A 15522-nucleotide genomic window follows, 5' to 3' on the forward strand; every position below is an offset into this window, starting at 1 on the left:
AATTTTCATTAAGGACAACATGGACATTTGTATTCTTGAGTCCCTTAAAGACATAATGTCATGGGTTTGAAATGGTATGAGGGCAAATCAAAGCTTTTTTTCAATTATGAATGTACAATTCCTTTAAAAGTTAAATAAGCTACAGTGAAGACAAGCTAATAACTAATAAACTACAAATTACTATAGCACATTTCTAAATGGCTTTATTTAAAATTGTTTTAAAAATATTTCACTTAAAATGAAAGTAAATAGAACTTTACAAGTAAACATTTTTTAACCTTAAGCATCCATTATTGCATCCACCACTTGTTTAAATTGCTTTTACAAAAATATTATTTACATTTTTATTGGATAGATAGATAGTAGTTATTTACATAGTAGTTAGTAGTTGTTTACATATAGTGGCTAATGAATCGGAAAACTCGCACATTCACAGAAAATAGCGTAGTCTTTTTTTTGTTGAAAAATAAGATGGATAGCTATGTTGTGGAAGTCTCTGTTCTCATAGAATTAGAACAATCATTTAAACTGTATAAACAGCCATTAACAAACATCTAGGAACATTTACAATGCCGCTTAATTGCAAATTGGCTGGCAAAACGCATCATGAATATTCAATATATCAGGCAGGCCTTCTCACAACACTCCTTTGTGTGGGACGGTGTCTTATTCCTTCTATATAGGACACAAATTCAAACATTCACAGATCTATTTCAGGACGCCCACCAAAGTTGTTCAAGGACCTTGCTTCCCCAAGCCCATGGCGGCAGCTCCATGTGATGTGGAGAGCGCGTCCATGAAATAGGACAAGTTAGGAGAGCACTTCTTCTTTGGTCTTCCACAAACAGAAAAATGTGGGTCCAGGAATGGGTTATGAGATTCAAAGCTCATTCACCAAGGAGGTGAACAAAAGTGAACAAAGAAGAGAAATGAGATAAAAAAAGAATGCGGTCCTTCACACAAGAGTGCATCGTGATTCGCCCGACCCAACACACATACACACACCCATTCAACTCAAACAGTGCTAACACAGCAACATATTTAAATAACAACACTTCATTCACTTATTCATGCACAAACTAACACATACACTCTTTTTTCTGTTTAAACACACACTTGTTGTCACACTTCAGTGCTTTTTCCCAGTGTGCTGTGAGGTGAGTCATCCGCTTTAATCTTCCTCACTCTCCTCCTCTTTTCTTTGCTAACTTGACAGACTAGGACTTCAGCTCAAGTTATTTTTAACCAGTAATGAAGTGAATTCTCCACGGCTGGGATGTAGGAGCTGTTCTGCAAGAGAATAATGGAGATGCTAAAAGCGCACATTTCATGGTATATTATTTTACGCCGCCAAATAAGATATTCGACTTTAAGCCTGCTAAACAAACAAAACCTGACACATTCAGCAAACCTTTATTTAGTCTTGCATTTCGTGCAATGGAAAACAGCCTCAAGCAAAATGTAGCATTACATTTGCAACCAAAAGCTTAGCAATTTGAGCACAGCATCAGCTAAATACATGTGAGTGTTCGTAAAATGGTTACATGTTGTAAAACACTTTTGCTCGTTATTCGACGAAACAAGCTAAATTTGTTTTCTGACCAATAATATATTTTTAACAGCTCAGAAAGAGACTTGAAGTAAAACATAACACTAAATGTTATAAATAAATATAGATAAAAGAATTGAAAATATATTTTATTAATTGAAATGAAGCCAAAATTTAGTACTGTATAATATAAATATTAAATGAAAACTTAAACTTAAAGGAATAGTTCATTTCAACCAACCAGTTGCTGCAGTCATTGGCTTCCATAATTTTTTGCATACCATGGAAGTCAATGACTTTCATTACGTCGAGATAACAAGAAAATTAAATAGTTATAACGAGAAAACGACTTTCATTATGTCAAGATAACGAGAAAATTAAGTCGTTACAATGAGAAAACGACTTTCGTTATGTCAAGATAACGAGAAAATTAAGTTGTTATAACAAGAAAACAACTTTCATTATGTCGAGATAACGAGAAAATTAAGTCGTTATAATGAGAAAACGACTTTTGTTATGTTGAGATAATGAGAAAATTAAGTCGTTATAACGAGAAAACGATTGTTATGTCAAGATAATGAGAAAATTAAGTCGTTATAACGAGAAAACGACTTTCATTATGTCGAGATAATGAGAAAAGTAAGTCGTTATAACGAGAAAACGATTATGTCAAGATAACGAGAAAATTAAGTCGTTATAACGAAAAAACGTCTTTATGTCGAGATAACGAGAAAATTTAGTCGTTATAACGAGAAAACGACTTTCATTATGTCGAGATGATGAGAAAATTAAGTCGTTATAAAGAGAAAACGACTTTCATTATGTCGAGATAATGAGACAATTAAGTCATTATAAAGAGAAAACAAAAATGAAAAAAATTATAATGCATGGCCGCTTCTGTACGCACATGTCTATAAGTCGCAGGAGCAGCCAAATTATGAAAAAAAGTGTGAATTATAGTATGGAAAATATAAAAATTCTTAATATATATATTGTTGTTACATATAATACCATCATCATATAGATATTATGAAAACACTGCGTGAACATATGTATTTCCGTAAAGGGGCTATATAGCTCATTTAGCCGTTGGCCTCCTAAATAAGCAAATTCTTTCTCTTTCAACAAGCATATTTTAATCTGTATTGTTAATGGTGGTCTCAGTAGCTCAAAAAGAGGCTTGAAGTGAAATGTAGCATGAAATATTTCAGAACGTTTTGATCAAAGCATCCGCAAAACAGACATAAAGAGTTTCTTAGAAAAGTACAACTATAGCCATTAGACTACAAAACTTTCAACAAATATATTTCACTTCAGTTTCATTTTATTTTACTTCAAGCAGATATAACACTTCAAAAAGAGCCTTGGAGTGAAATGTAGCATGAAATCGAAACTGAAAGCAGACAGTTTTTATTAGAGTATCTGTAAAGTGAGTGTGAGCATTTGTAAAATGTTAGTTTCTCACCCATTAGCCTATAAAATGAACAAAATCCTCCTCTTTCAACATATATTTCACTCTATTTTGTTTTAACTGCTTTTAAAGCCTCAAAAAGTGACTGAAGTGAAATGTAGCATTAACTTTAGTCAACACAGACCTCTTGGGTCAAAGCATCTACAAAGTGCACGTCTTTACCTAATTCTTTGAAGCCGTTGTGTATTACTGTATGTCTGTCTTGGGGAAATAGTGGCCTAGTGGTTAGAGAGTTTGATTCCTAACCCTAGGGTTGTGGGTTCGAGTCTCGGGCGGGCAATACCACGAACCCCCAACTGCTCCCTGGGCGCCGCAGCATAAATGGCTGCCCTATATATATATGACAAAACAATTGTGCATCATGTAATTCACCCTTGTGTTCTTTTTTACTGTAAGCCACTTAAAATTGAAAACTTTGCTGTTGAATTTAGATTTTACATTTGTTTATAAGCACACACCATGAGCAACACAAACACACACATATACTTAATGCAAACAATACAACAAAATACACACACTAGTTACATTTGTATTCAAATGTCATGAAGCCGAGCTGGAGGCAGGATGTGTCCTACTTCCACAAAAAAAGAAAAGAAAAAAAAGAACGGCTGGCTACTCGAACAAACAAACTGCCCTGTTAGCATCATTCTCCAACATTTCTAAAAGACTTTGTTTAGCTAAAAGCTGTGGTTACTCTTTATTCGAAAACACATTTTCATAAAACATGACAATCCCCAGGCGCTTATGCACATTGTTTGCTCAGATTGAGGCTCACTTTGTTTAAACAGATCTATTTGAGTAAAAAAAGTAAACCGAGGCTCACTCACAGCATGTACAACATTGCAAAGGTTATATAACTTTACCTTATAAATATGTAAATATATGCAAATATAAAATATCATAACGAATTAGATGTTCCTTCAGTCTGTACTTGTACTTACTGATATATATTCTCATTCATATGTACAGTAGATGTTCCTGATAAAGTCTGACAACACTGCTCGTTTTGTGTTTTTCATGCAGCTCAAAAGAAAGATGCATTTTAAAGACATCTTTTAATCCCATCAAAACTCACTTCAGACTGCAAACTGACATTCACAACTTGTGTAAAATACGATTTCTTTTCCTGTGGTGCTGTCAGCGGCAGATACACATTGCATTATACCAATAACTGCATGCATTTATATACAATATCTGCAGTTAAACAAATAAAGAAATGCCACTGAAAGGGCACAAAAATGCAGACATTCCTTCAGGCCTGAGACAAACGGCAGCATCCTCGGCACCTATGTCTATCCAAATGTGTTGATGCCAAGAAACTACTCCTACATTGCCTGTTCTCGTTTCCAGCGAGTAATCTTACCTCGTGTCAAAAAGTGGGTCTGTGTACATAGGTAGAACGGTGTCTCGTTCGATGGACAGCGTGTTCTCTTGGCTGTGCGTTGGTTTAGTTTGTCCTTGCTTCTTGTTTCCTCCAGCTGAGCCATCTGTGACAGAGAAACACAAAGTTACCTTCGACTTTAGTGTCTGAATAGTAATGTAATGACGATTCATTTGGCACTCAGTAATGAATCACTTGAAGAGTTTTGGAATGATTCAAGTCAGAAAGAAAGGACGTGTTTCGGATCAGTGTCTTTTATCTGCAAATGGTTATTTATATCAAACTAAATAGTTTAATGCACTAATACAGGTCAGTATAAAAAACATCTTCCAAATCAAAGGATAATCCAGTCTTTTGAAGAAGACATCAAACATAGATACCACAGGTACGTCTGCAAGATGTCTGTTAAAGATCTCTTCATCTGGAAAGCATCTGCTGTGTACAAACATCAAATAGACGTCTCTAAGATGTCAGTTTTACATGCATTCTGAATCATAAGCATCTCAAAGTCATCTAATAAACGTCTATTTGACATCTGATAGGAATCGTCTTATAGATGTATTGCAGATGAGCGGAAACACTTTAAAAATAATACAAAAAAAAAATAAACTTGGCCTGTTTATCATCCTCACGTTGATCTTTCTACATCAAACTGCAAGATTAAGCTAAATTAGCCGAGGAGTTTAATGTTTGGGGCCATATGCTGTGTTTTGCCCATAAATGTTTGTCGCCCGGGTTATCTGGTAATCTCCTCAGAGGGGCGGATTTAAGATGGCTATTTTCTGCCAGCTCTTAGTGGGACATGCGGGCTTAAACTGAGTTTGTGGGCCATACAGGCCTGGTTAGTGTCTATACTTCCTTGCTAGTCAGCTGGGGCTTTAACTGCTCTTTAAGATTAGATTAAGATAACAGACCTCAGCTATTAGCAAAGGTGTTTGTGAAGGTACTGAGGCTTTGCATTTATGCAGGATCCTACTGCAACATCAGTATGTTCATATTTTTAATAATAAATTATAAAATGATAATGATGTTTTAGTTATTATCCTACTATAGGTCATTATAGGTCACATTTCACCTCAAAATCAGAAGAAATCAATCAGAAAAATGTAATTAATTAATTAAAAAGAAATGTAACTATATACTTAGGCGTATTATTTATTGCTTTTTTTATTAATAATATTTGAGGGTATTATTCTCATCTTTATTAGGCACATTTCTCTTAATATTGTCATTATCATCATGTAAAAAACTGGCTTGTGCATTGGAGAATCTAACAATTCATGTTCAGTTCATAATTTATCCAAAAATCTGAAGACAATAATAAGAAATATTAGTTTATTTATTTATTTAAATGAAAATTAAACCTATATTTGGGAGTGTTTTTTATTGATTTATTGATCTCACAGTTCATGTTCAAATATATATATATATATGTATATATACAGTATATATGTATGTATGTATATTAATATACATTTGTAAATGATAATGAAACCTTCATTATATTTAGGAGCGTTAATTAATGCTTTTTTGCATTAACATTCATTTTATGACATTTTGTTAATCATTCAGCACATTTCTCGCAATATACTCTTTACTAAAATGCGAAAAAATCATGAAAGTAAATGAATCAAATAACAAAAAATAAAATATATGGATTAGTTTTTTTTTTTTTTTTGTGCAAAATAACATGATTATTTTGCTTACTGTCTTCTCACATTTGCTTTTACTGTATTTGCATCTTAAATTAGGATTTTTATCAAGCTCCTATGCTTAGGTTGAGTCATTTTACTTTAATGGCAATGTGCAGGTCATTTTCCAGGCTATTAAAGTGAAATAACTGAACATAGATATAGGAGCCTGATAAAAATCCTAATTTCAGATGAAAATTTCAGATGGCATTTAGAGGCTTTTGCATCTGAACTCTTCATATATATATATATATATATATATATATATATATATATATATATATATATATAAAATATATATAAAATATTTTAAAATATAACATTTTCCTTATGTAGCATTTTTATTAGAGTTATTATTGAGTTTTGTTTGGAGTGAAATGGGACCTGTTTCATGAGGTTCGACCAGCTTTGATCTAAATAGACAGCCGATGAAGTCTGATTTACCTTCACAGTCCAACAGGAAGCAGGTGAGCAGGTGAGGACACACTTCCTCCAGCACGGAGCAGAAGGCGTTGAACGCACACGGGCTCTTCAGAGACAGCTGATCCAGGAAGAGCTCGGCTCGTTTCTCTCTGGACTCTTGACCCAGTATCTCTTTGTATTCCTCGAGAGAAAACACTTTGTCGTACACCAGGTACGGCAGCACCTTGTTGACTTCAAGTTCCTTCAGGATCATTTCCCTGTGCTGCTTCAGGACCTTAGCCACCCATTTCTTTCTCTTCCTGTTGACAGGCTTTCTTCCTTTAGTCCTCTGTCTTTTATTCGTCTTGATAAACCACTTTTTAGTGCCACTTCCAAACATCTTCACATTGAGGATTCCCACTAAGACGTCCTGAACAGTTCCATCGAAGAGAGGAAAGTGCATATTTTTTTTTACAACCAATTGATGATCATGCTTGTATCTTCTGCACGTATTTGTGTGACACCCAAAGCGTCTGGGACAGCAGGACAATCTGGACAGAGACAAAATACTGCTTACAGACGGTAATAGGATTAGCTTTGTGTTAAGCAGACTATGTTAGGTTGATCTGTCTGTTGCTAGTTCTGGAATACATAAATGCACATGAAATCTGAGGATTGAATTTGTACTTTTATTTTTTTAAACAGCACATCAGATCTGAAAAAAAAAAAGCTAAAGTAATTTCGTAGACATTAGATTTTTTCATAATCCTAAGCATATATGCATTGACAACAAAAGAGTAGATTATGTACCAGTAGAGGGAAGCACAGGAACAGTCTCTCTGTTCATTTTCCCCAGGTTTGCAGAAAAACTCTGTGAACCAATGTTAATTTTTATATATATGATAGCTATCATTTATCATTAAGTACCATGTAAATAGCTGTTGCCCCTTTTTTTTTATAATAAAAATAACATACTGTACATATTTTAGTAGGCTTAGTTAGTGTTTAAATAAGCACAAGATTAAACTACAACATCAAATGTGTAGATAATATGGCAACATATTGAGATGAACTTCATCTGAGCTGCTCATTGGTTAGAAAACAGTATCTGTAAAACAAAATGATTAGAATAAGTGATGCAAGCTAAATTAAGATCAGTTTGGAGATCTAAATACATTGCCATTTACCCTGCATTAGTTACAGTTTGAAATTATCCTTATGTTTTTGAGCACGTAAATGATGAAGTGAATATGTGTTTCTGTCACATCTGAGCCGGTGGCGACCTCCTCCGATGAGAACATCTGGTGTTAATTCAATACGCAAGAACAAACAGCAGCAAGTGACACAAAAAGGGGGAAAATAACCGTAACTTAAAATGTTCAAGATTCTTAATTTTGTTATGTTAACTTAAATTTGTAAAATGGACGTTAATCTTAATTAATCTGTGTTTGGCCCACATCAGTTGTCTTTGACATTATTGAAACTTTTAATCACCAATATATTATTTATAGGACTTGATAGGGAGAGTAAATATTCAAATGAAGCGTTTATTTTTATTTTTATTTTTATTAATTAATTATTTTTGTAATTATCATTTGTGATCAGGACCTTTTTAGCTCTACATTTCAAAAAGTTGTAAGTATAAACAGGAGTGCAACTTTGAGCTGTTGGTGGCGCTAGAGGGTTAAAGTTAGAGACTCCAAACTTGCTATAGTTAATGTAGAGACTGTCCTCTATCTGTATGCCAAATTTAATAACTTTCCTCAAAATGGCTCTTTGGGATGCCATAGACTCGAGAACAGAGGAGGAAGAAGAAAAAGAAGACCAATGGATACAGTTAGCGCCTACACACCTTCATTTCTAGGCCCCTAATAAATATTAAATATGCAGATTCACTCCAATCTCTTTGTTTGTTGTAAAGAAAGTATTTGAATTTAGAACTCTTTTGTGTGAAAAAAAAAAAACAATTATCATGTGATTGCATAGTAAGTAGCAATATTCATCAGTTCTGTATGTTATTTCAGGGTTAGCATCATCTGAGGTCCTCTGAGGGGTCAGCATCATCTCTTCTCAAGTGTTCTGGATCCAGACTGGAGCTTGTGTAAATGTAAAACAGAGAAACAAAAAGAGACATAATTAGCGTAGCTGCTGTTCCAACAAAGTAAAATAAATTAGTTTAACCCAAGCTAAATAATAATAATGCACATTTGATCAGATACAATTGCAGTCACAAATTATGAGATGGATTATTTAAATGCTTGGCTAAAGAGATGCGTTTTTAATCTGGATTTAAACAGAGAGTGTGTGTCTGAACCCCGAACACTATCAGGAAGGCTATTCTAAAGATTGGGAGCCAAATGTGAGAAAGCTCTACCTCCTTTAGTGGATTTTGCTATCCTAGGAACTACCAAAAGTCCAGCGTTTTGTGACCTTAGGGAGCGTGATGGATTAGGGCCTTATACAGTAGGTAAGTAATAATATTTTGTAACTAATACAGAATGTAATAGGTAGCGAGTGCAGAGACTGTAAAATTGGGGTAATATGATCATATTTTCTTGACCTGGCAAGGACTCTAGCCACTGTATTTTGGACTACCTGTAGCGTGTTTATTGAAGAAGCAGGACAACCACCTAGAAGTGCATTACAATAGTCCAGTCTAGAGGTCATAAATGCATGAACTAGCTTTTCTGCATCAGAAACAGATAACATGTTTCGTAGCTTGGCAATGTTTCTAAGATGGAAGAATGCTGTTTTTTTTTAACATGGGAAATTTTGTTTTCAAAAGATAATTTGTTGTCTAATATAACACCTAGATTTTTGACTGTAGAGGAAGTAACAGTACATCCGTCTAGTTGCAAACTGTAATCTACAAGATTATGTGTAGTTTTTTGGTCCAATAAATAATATCTCCATTTTATCTGAATTTAATAGGGGAAAATTATTTGTCATCCAATCTTTTACATTTTTAACACACTCTGTTAGCTTAAATAATTTAGAGGTTTCATCTGGTCTCATTGAAATATATAGTTGAGTATCATCAGCATAACAGTGGAAATTAATCCCATATTTTCTAAAAATATTACCAAGGGGCAACATGTATTAACTGAATATAGAAGAGGACCTAGGAGAGATCCTTGTGGCACTCCATATTTTACTGGTGATAAATGAGATGACTCCCCATTTAAGTTAACAAAATGGTAGCGATCAGACAGGGAGTATCTAAACCATCTTAGAGCCTGCCCTTGAATACCTGTATAGTTTTGTACTCGATCTATGAGTATGTCATGATCTATGGTATCGGACGCAGCACTAAGATCAAATAAAACTAGCAATGAGATGCAGCCTTGATCTGATGCAAGAAGCAGGTCATTTGTAATTTTAACAAGAACAGTTTCTGTGCTATGGTGGGGCCTGAAACCTGACTGAAATTATTCATACAGATTTTGTGCAGGAAGGTGCTCAATTGAGCAGACATAACTTTTCAAAAAATGTTGACATAAATGGAAGATTTAAAATAGGCCTATAATTTGTCAGTTCACTATAGTTGTGGTTTCTTAATAAGAGGCTTAATAACCGCCAGCTTGAATGGTTTTGGGACGTAACCTAAAGATAACGACGAGTTAATGATATTGAGAAGAGGTTCTTCGGCTACAGGTAACAGCTCTTTCAGGATTTAGTGGGTACAGGATGCAATAAACATGTTGTTGGTTTAGATACAGTGATACGTTTTTTCAGCTTTTCCTGTCCTTCGGTTTGTAAAGCGCTGCAGTTTATCTTTGGGTGCCATGGATGAAACTAGTATTAGACGCTGTGGAATCTACATTTATTATTGTATTTCTGATGTTATCTATTTTATCAGTGAAGAAATTCATAAAGTCATTACTATGTACTATTAAACTTTGGTGGAATATTTGAATCAGTTGACATCTGGAATTTTTTTTTTTAATTTAGCCACTGTGCTAAATAAAAACCTTGGATTGTTTTGGTTATTTTCAATGAGTTTGTGGATATGCTCGGCCCTGGCAGTTTATAGAGCCTGTCTATAGCTGGACATACTATTTTTTCATGCAATTCTAAAAACTTCCAAGTTCTCTAACCTTTTTAAATTTTATGGGGGCAACAGCTTCTAATGTATTAGGGAAAATAGTGCCAGTCATTTCGTCTAGTTTATGTGTATTTATGGGTACATATAGTAGTTGAGATGAATCAGGCAGGTTATTTACGAATCTGTCTTTGGTGGCTGGAACAATAGCTGTGCCCAGACATAGCAATTTCATAAATATTTACAGTTGCTTAGACACTAATTTGTGAAAAACTAAGCAAGCAAGTAATAAAATAATATTTCTCATAGTCATAATGAGCACTGATCTTCCCACTGCAGTGGAACGTGAATCAGTTGGATAATGTTCTCAGATGCATACGTGACCGACCCAACCCTCACTTATCAATTCCACATAATCAGAATCAAGGAGTCATAGACAAATCTTTGATTCTCAGTAAATTTACCTCCTTTATTACAGCATCAGGAAGTTTCCACTATTTTACCTTTTGTTAGCATTACATTATTACCAGTCTGAAGTACAATGAAACATTTACTTAAAAGTCCCCACTTATAATCAGTGCTTGAATAGATTCTTTTATTAAGATTCCTATTAAATATTAAATTAAACTTTAACTTCTTAGCAAACACTTTATTAATGTATACTTTATGTTTTTATGGCCAAACTTTTGTGTGTGTGTGTGTGTGTGTGTTTACTGTATACTGTATATATATGAGATTTAGAAAGGAGGCATTAAACTGATCAAAACTGACAGTAAAGGCCTATATTTTTATTTCAAAGAAATGCTGTTTTTTTTACTTTCTAGTCATCAAAGAATCCTGTAAACACGTGCCATATTCCAGAGAAACATTAAGCAGCTGCCACTGTTTGCAACATTGATAACAATCTGAAATGTTTCTTGTGAATCATTAAATCAGCATATTATGATTATTTCTGAAGGATCATGTGACACTGAAGACTGGAGTAATGATGTTGAACATCCAGCTTTGTATCACAGGAATAAAATATATTTTAAAAATATAACTGAAATGTGAAAACAAATTTTATTGTTTTACTGTATTTAAATGAATGCAGCCTTACCGAAGAGACTTCATTAAAAAAAAAGTATGACTACAAAGCGCAAAAAATTACTTGTATAAAATTTAATTGATGTTTATGTGTAGAGGTGCATCTTAATAAATTAGAATGTCGTGGAAAAGTTCATTTATTTCAGTAATTCAGTAACTCAAATTGTGAAACTCATGTATTAAATAAATTCAATACACACAGACTTAAGTAGATTAATAATTTGGTTCTTTTTATTGTAATGATTTTGGCTCACATTTAACAAAAACCCACCAATTCACGATCTCAACAAATTAGAATACTTCATAAGACCCATAAAAAAAAATTTTTTTAGTGAATTATTGGCCTTCTGGAAAGTATGTTCATTTACTGTACATGTACTCAATACTTGGTAGGGGCTCCTTCTGCTTTAATTACTGCCTCAATTCAGCCTGACACGGAGGTGATCAGTTTGTGGCACTGCTGAGGTGGTCTGGAAGCCCAGGTTTCTTTGACAGAGGCCTTCAGCTCATCTGCATTGTTTGGTCTCTTGTTTCTCATCTTCCTCTTGACAATAGCCCATAGATTCTCTCTGGGGTTCAGGTCTGGTGAGTTTACTGGCCAGTCAAGCACACTAACACAATGGTCATTTAACCAACTTTTGGTATTTGAGCAGTGTGGGCAGGTGCCAAATCCTGCTGGAAAATGAAATCAGCATCTTCAAAAAGCTGGTCAGCAGATGGAAGCATGAAGTGCTCCAAGATTTATTTGTAAACAGGTGGATTGACTTTGGTTTTCAGAAAACACAATGGATCAACACCATCAGAAGACATTGCTGCCCAAATCATCACAGACTGTGGAAACTTAGCACTGGACTTCAATAAACTTGGGCTATGAGCTTCTCCACACTTCCTCCAGACTCTAGGACCTCGGTTTCCAAATGAAATACAAAACTTGCTCTCATCTGAAAAGAAGACTTTGGACCAATGGCAACAGTTCATTTCTTCTTCTTCTTAGCCCAGGTAAGAGGACTCAGACAATGTCTGTGGTTCCTTGACACATCTGTGGTGGTGGCTCTTGATGCCTTGACCCCAGCCTCAGTCCACTGATTGTGAAGTTCACTCAAATTCTTGAATCAGTTGGTTGAGCATCTTGTGCATCTTTTTCATCCACACTTTTTCCTTTCACTCAATTTTCTGTTAACATGCTTGGATACAGCACTCTGTGAACAGCCAGCTTCTTTGGCAATGAATGTTCGTGACTTGCGCTCCTTGTGAAGGGAGTCAAAGATCGTCTTCTGGACAACTGTCAGATCAGTAGTCTTCCTCGTGATGGTGTAGCATAGAGAACCAAACTCAGAGACAATTTTGAAGGCTCAGGAAACCTTTGCAGGTGTTTTGAGTTGATTAGCTGATTGGCATGTCACCATACTCTAATTTGCTGAGATAGTGAATTGGTGGGTTTTTGTTAAATGTTAGCCAAAATCATCACAGTTTAAAAAAAAACAAAGACTTAAACTACTTCAGTCTATGTGCACTGAATTTATTTAATACACAAGTTTCACAATTTGAGTTGAATTACTGAAATAAATAATCTTTTTCATGACATTCTTATTTAGATGCACCTGTATGTGTTTGTGTGTTAATGTCCTTTCACATTCTACTGCTTTAATTTCCAACATATATCTTAAATGTGTAAATATGTGTATTACAGTAAAATATGAAGTTCACCTACTGAGATATAAACGGAACAAGCATTTGACGAAAAGAAATGGAATAACGAGTCCATAAAAATATCAAAAGTTGCAGTAATATCAGTCAAGATATTTCTTCAGAGTTAGTAAAAAAAGGTCAGTTCAATGTCCTAAGTTATTACAACTATGACCTTAACACCTGCTGCCTGTAAACCATAAGCTTGCTAAAGACTGTTTCACAGGCGCATGTGCAAAAACTGTTTATGAGTCATTCAACAGACATGAAAAATATTGTTTAAAGACAGGTCTGTACAGCTTATTTGGATTTTACTAAATTATCTTTAAAATGCATTATCCTGAAAAAGACATGTTTCCTTTTTGAATTTATATGCAAATATGCTGTACTGATCCCAGGTCTGACGAGTCAGCGGGGCCAGTTCTGAAAAGGAAGTTGAGATTAAGTTTATCATTATGCTAACATTTGGTTCTAATGGAATGATTAATAGTTTGATCTAATTAGAAACTTTAGTGTTGGTTCAATCTCAGACAGCACGTAACCTTGTTTAAACTTCATATCTGTGGTTGTAAAGATTGATCTAAGGGTATGAAACCTGAGCAGCAACTATCCAACTATGCATTGCCATCAAAGGCCTTGTTTCCAGTAACTCAGGCATTGCTGCACACTTCCTCTTTCAGTGAACTGAGATGCTTTTTATGGAAATGAATAATGCAAGAGGAAAAATTACAAAAATAAGTCACAAAAGGATGTCAATATATAACAGCAATATAACTAGTAAATAGCTGAATTCACTCATTTACAGTAAAACACACATGAATTGTTGTGGGGGGGAAACATATTACATCACACTCTTGTGATCTACTTTACTGTACTATATGACAAGTTTTCACAGCAAAGATTCTTGTTAAATCAGCCCATCGAGTTATAATCTAAGAACACATAAATAAAAATAAGTAACTGATTTAAGATTCAGAGTCTGACATTATCTGATAAAGCGCTAATGTGTTTTTTTGAATGAAATATACTCCCAATGTGTTTGTTACTGTATTTTGGCTAATGAATAATGAAACCTTACAATGTAAAAGTATTTTCAATCTTTAAATGCTAAAAGATTACCTGTTAACTCAACTCAGGTTCACTTCCTTTCTATCTCAGTAATAAATTCTTTGAACTAATAATATCTAGTGATCACTCTTGCCAAGCCTTTCATATCTGAATTATTCCGAAAACATAATTCGAAATAACTCTACAACTGTGAAATCAATAAAAAAATTATATCCTTTAACTGTGTTTCTCAACTGATTTAATGGGAAATCTGTTTGCCACGTTGAACAGTAAAGCGAGACAGCTATTAATATCCTTTTTAAACTATTTTCTTCTTCTTAAGTTTATATTGTTGTGTTTATCCTGATATTCCTTTCCCCAGTGCAAAAACATAACTGATCGTAATGAAATGTGCTATTTAAAGTGCACAACGAAGGAGTATTATCCAATTTTTTTTTGTTATAAATCCACAGAGAATACACACAGAAGAATCTCAGAAGCAAATGTAGCACACACAATGGTTAAGCGAATAACCGACAGAGAACAGACTAAAACAGGGAGCATAAATACTGGGTAAATAAATGAGACACATCTGAAACAAATACATCAAGACAGAAACAAATCAGGACTCATAGGAAACTAGGCAACAGAAGTAAACAGAGCAGGTTTACTTATAATATAATATAATGTAATATAATATAATATAATCCTGCAGCTTCTTCAGAGTTGCTGTAGATCTCTTGGTCTCTTCTCTGATCAGTTTCCTCCACATCTTTCATCCAGTTAGAAGTGACGTCCTAAACGAGGGAGGGTCTGTGTTGTATCCAAATATCTTCTACTTCTTAACAATAGACTTCACTGGCTTCTAGGGTTTGATCAAGCCTTTGAAATGTTTTATGTATCTATCTCCTGACTTGTGCCTGTCAACAACTTTAGCCCCGAGATCTTTTGGACAGTGTCTTGCCTCCCATAGTTGATTGTTTGCTTCAGTTGCACTACCATGGACTGAAATGGTCCAAGAAATTATAGAGTAAAAAATATAAACAGGTGTATGAAATAATATAAAGTTAAAAATGCATTTGTATTTTAATGTACATGTACAGATATATGTACAAACACATACACATTTGGAAAAAGTTTGTCTATCAGTGTCTTGTATGTTTTGAC

The 15522-nt window shown here is 34.3% G+C and overlaps 1 protein-coding gene across 1 annotated transcript; it reads right to left on the bottom strand.

Annotated features, from left to right (window-relative positions):
* Positions 1-735: 735 nt before the first annotated feature.
* On the bottom strand, positions 736-7011 carry LOC127946902 (uncharacterized). The gene is made up of 3 exons (XM_052543719.1): positions 6537-7011; positions 4384-4507; positions 736-835 (listed from the first exon to the last, which is right to left on the bottom strand). The coding sequence occupies exons 1-3, from the start codon at positions 6955-6957 to the stop codon at positions 736-738; spliced, it is 645 nt and encodes a 214-aa protein (XP_052399679.1). The 5' UTR covers positions 6958-7011.
* Positions 7012-15522: the final 8511 nt, after the last annotated feature.

This window comes from Carassius gibelio, chromosome A25 (genome assembly GCF_023724105.1).
Source record: "Carassius gibelio isolate Cgi1373 ecotype wild population from Czech Republic chromosome A25, carGib1.2-hapl.c, whole genome shotgun sequence".
Lineage (NCBI taxonomy): Eukaryota > Metazoa > Chordata > Actinopteri > Cypriniformes > Cyprinidae > Carassius > Carassius gibelio.